This window comes from Mustela nigripes, chromosome 12, assembly GCF_022355385.1.
Source record: "Mustela nigripes isolate SB6536 chromosome 12, MUSNIG.SB6536, whole genome shotgun sequence".
NCBI classification, from domain to species: Eukaryota; Metazoa; Chordata; class Mammalia; order Carnivora; family Mustelidae; genus Mustela; species Mustela nigripes.
The window spans coordinates 86,363,050-86,365,302 of NC_081568.1; the positions used below are offsets into that span (position 1 = coordinate 86,363,050).

The following is a 2,253-nucleotide window of genomic DNA, read 5'->3' on the forward strand; positions in this document are numbered from 1 at the left end:
ACCTGAGCCAAAATCAAGACTTGGATGCTTACCTGACTGAGCCACACAGGTACCCCAATATTTCTATTTTAAAAGTTAGGCATTATCTGTAGTTTTGCTGTTTTACAAATAGAATGAAATTCAATAAATTAGACATTAAAATATGTGTTTCACCAGCAGAACTTCACTCTGAGCTGAAAATTTAGTTGATTTATAAACAACATTAATGGAATATTGACTGTTTCATTATGCTTATTTAATAAGGGAAACAATTAAAATATGTAGCTACTGAAACATCGACTGTTGCGGAGTTAAAAAATTTTCATTAGCTATTTAGACAGCCAATTTATCATTGTCTTTTAAGATATAATATTTTATTTCCTGGGTACTTATGTATACATGGATATTATTGACACATATAGTTCATTATCTCTGTTATACAAAGGAGAAAAACAAAACAAAAAATACTAACTAATAATACATGTTTGCTAATATACACATTTTTATAGGGTTAGATGCTTTATTGTTAAATATTTAAAGCATGAACTAGTTTTTAAAGCTTGGAAATGCTTGTTATCCATTCTGAAAGGACGTTTCTTCTGACTTTACTACTGGTCACTAATTTTCATTTAAGCAGGGCAATATACATATACCTACATCTTTGAATTCTATAGGTGAAGAAAATAGAATATGGTATCAGAATTCTCCTTGAGTTGATAAAGGTGAGGATGTGGTTAGCTGGGCAGGAGCCCACAGTACTCTAATGGAGATCAGTTTACTGGTTCTACACTATCAAGAGCACAGTATTTACCTTGACTCAATGGAAAGTGGATAAAAGCAGTACCATCACTATGACCTAGAAAAGGAAAAAAATGTAAACCTATTAGCAGGAAAACTATTCAGAAACATTTTCTATGAACTATGGGAGGACCAGCCTCATCATATTCTTGCTTACTGATCCACATCTGCTGGAATGTAGACAGGCTGGCCAGAATGGAGCCCCCAATCCAAACAGAATACTTCCTCTCTGGGGGAGCTATGATCTTGATTTTCATGGTGCTAGGTGCCAGGGTTATGATTTCCTTCTGCATCCGGTCAGCAATGCCAGGGTACATGGTGCTGCCTCCAGACAACACGATGTTGGCATATAGATCCTTGCGAATATCCACATCACACTTCATGATAGAGTTGAAAGTTGTCTCATGGATCCCACTCGACTCAATGCCCAGGAAGGAAGGCTGGAAAATGGATTCAGGGCATCGAAAGCGTTCATTACCAATGGTGATGACTTGCCCATCAGGAAGCTCATAGCTTCTTTCAAGTGAGGAGGATGCAGCAGCACTGACCATCTCTTGCTCAAAGTCCAGGGCCACATAGCACAGCTTCTCTTTGACATCACGAACAATCTCCCGCTCGGCTGTGGTGGTGAAGTTGTAGCCTCGTTCTGTCAGAATCTTCATGAGATAGTCAGTCAGGTCTCTGCCAGCCAGATCCAGGCGTAGAATGGCATGAGGCAGAGCATAACCTTCATAGATGGGCACGGTATGAGTAACCCCATCCCCAGAATCCATTACGATGCCTGTAGTCCGCCCAGAGGCATAGAGGGAGAGCACAGCCTGGATAGCCACATACATGGCCGGTGTATTGAAGGCCTCAAACATGATCTGAGTCATCTTTTCCCGGTTGATCTTGGGGTTGAGAGGAGCCTCGGTGAGGAGGATAGGATGCTCATCTGGTGCCACACGAAGTTCGTTGTAGAAAGTGTGGTGCCAGATCTTCTCCATGTCATCCCAGTTGGTGACCACTCCATGTTCAATTGGATACTTAAGAGTCAGGATGCCTCTCTTGCTCTGAGCCTCATCCCCCACGTAGCAGTCCTTCTGTCCCATGCCAACCATGACTCCCTGATGCCGGGGACGTCCTACCATGGAGGGGAACACAGCCCGGGGGGCATCATCACCACCAAAACCTGCCTTGCACATGCCTGACCCATTATCTACCACCAAGGCAGACAGCTCATCATCAGTCATGGTGCTGGCTGGAATCTTCCAGACAGGTGAAGAGAAGTTAAATGTAGAGTAAATAGCAGATAACAGGGTCAATGGAGAGAATGAACAGGCTGAAACGCTAGAGCTGCCTTCAGAGAGGGGATCCTGTGCTGTGATGACAGGTATTTAAAGGTACACACTGGCCCCACCCATGTCCAGTCCCACCAGTTCCCAGCATTTCTGGGTGGAGCTGCCTTTGAGGTATTAATAATGATGATGATGATTA

General features: G+C 42.8%; 1 protein-coding gene across 4 annotated transcripts; it reads right to left on the reverse strand.

Moving 5' to 3' along the window:
• Positions 1-878: 878 nt before the first annotated feature.
• ACTBL2 (actin beta like 2) lies at positions 879-2,009 on the reverse strand. 4 transcript variants are annotated; one of them, XM_059417907.1, is made up of 2 exons: positions 1,881-2,009; positions 879-1,754 (listed from the first exon to the last, which is right to left on the reverse strand). In XM_059417907.1, exons 1-2 carry the CDS (start codon positions 2,007-2,009, stop codon positions 879-881), a joined length of 1,005 nt encoding a protein of 334 aa, XP_059273890.1. The 4 variants fall into 4 exon arrangements, with proteins under 4 accessions (XP_059273890.1, XP_059273889.1, XP_059273891.1 ...); XM_059417906.1 differs by having other exon boundaries at positions 879-1,672; positions 1,778-2,009; XM_059417908.1 differs by having other exon boundaries at positions 879-1,802; positions 1,875-1,997.
• Between the last annotated feature and the right edge of the window lie 244 nt (positions 2,010-2,253).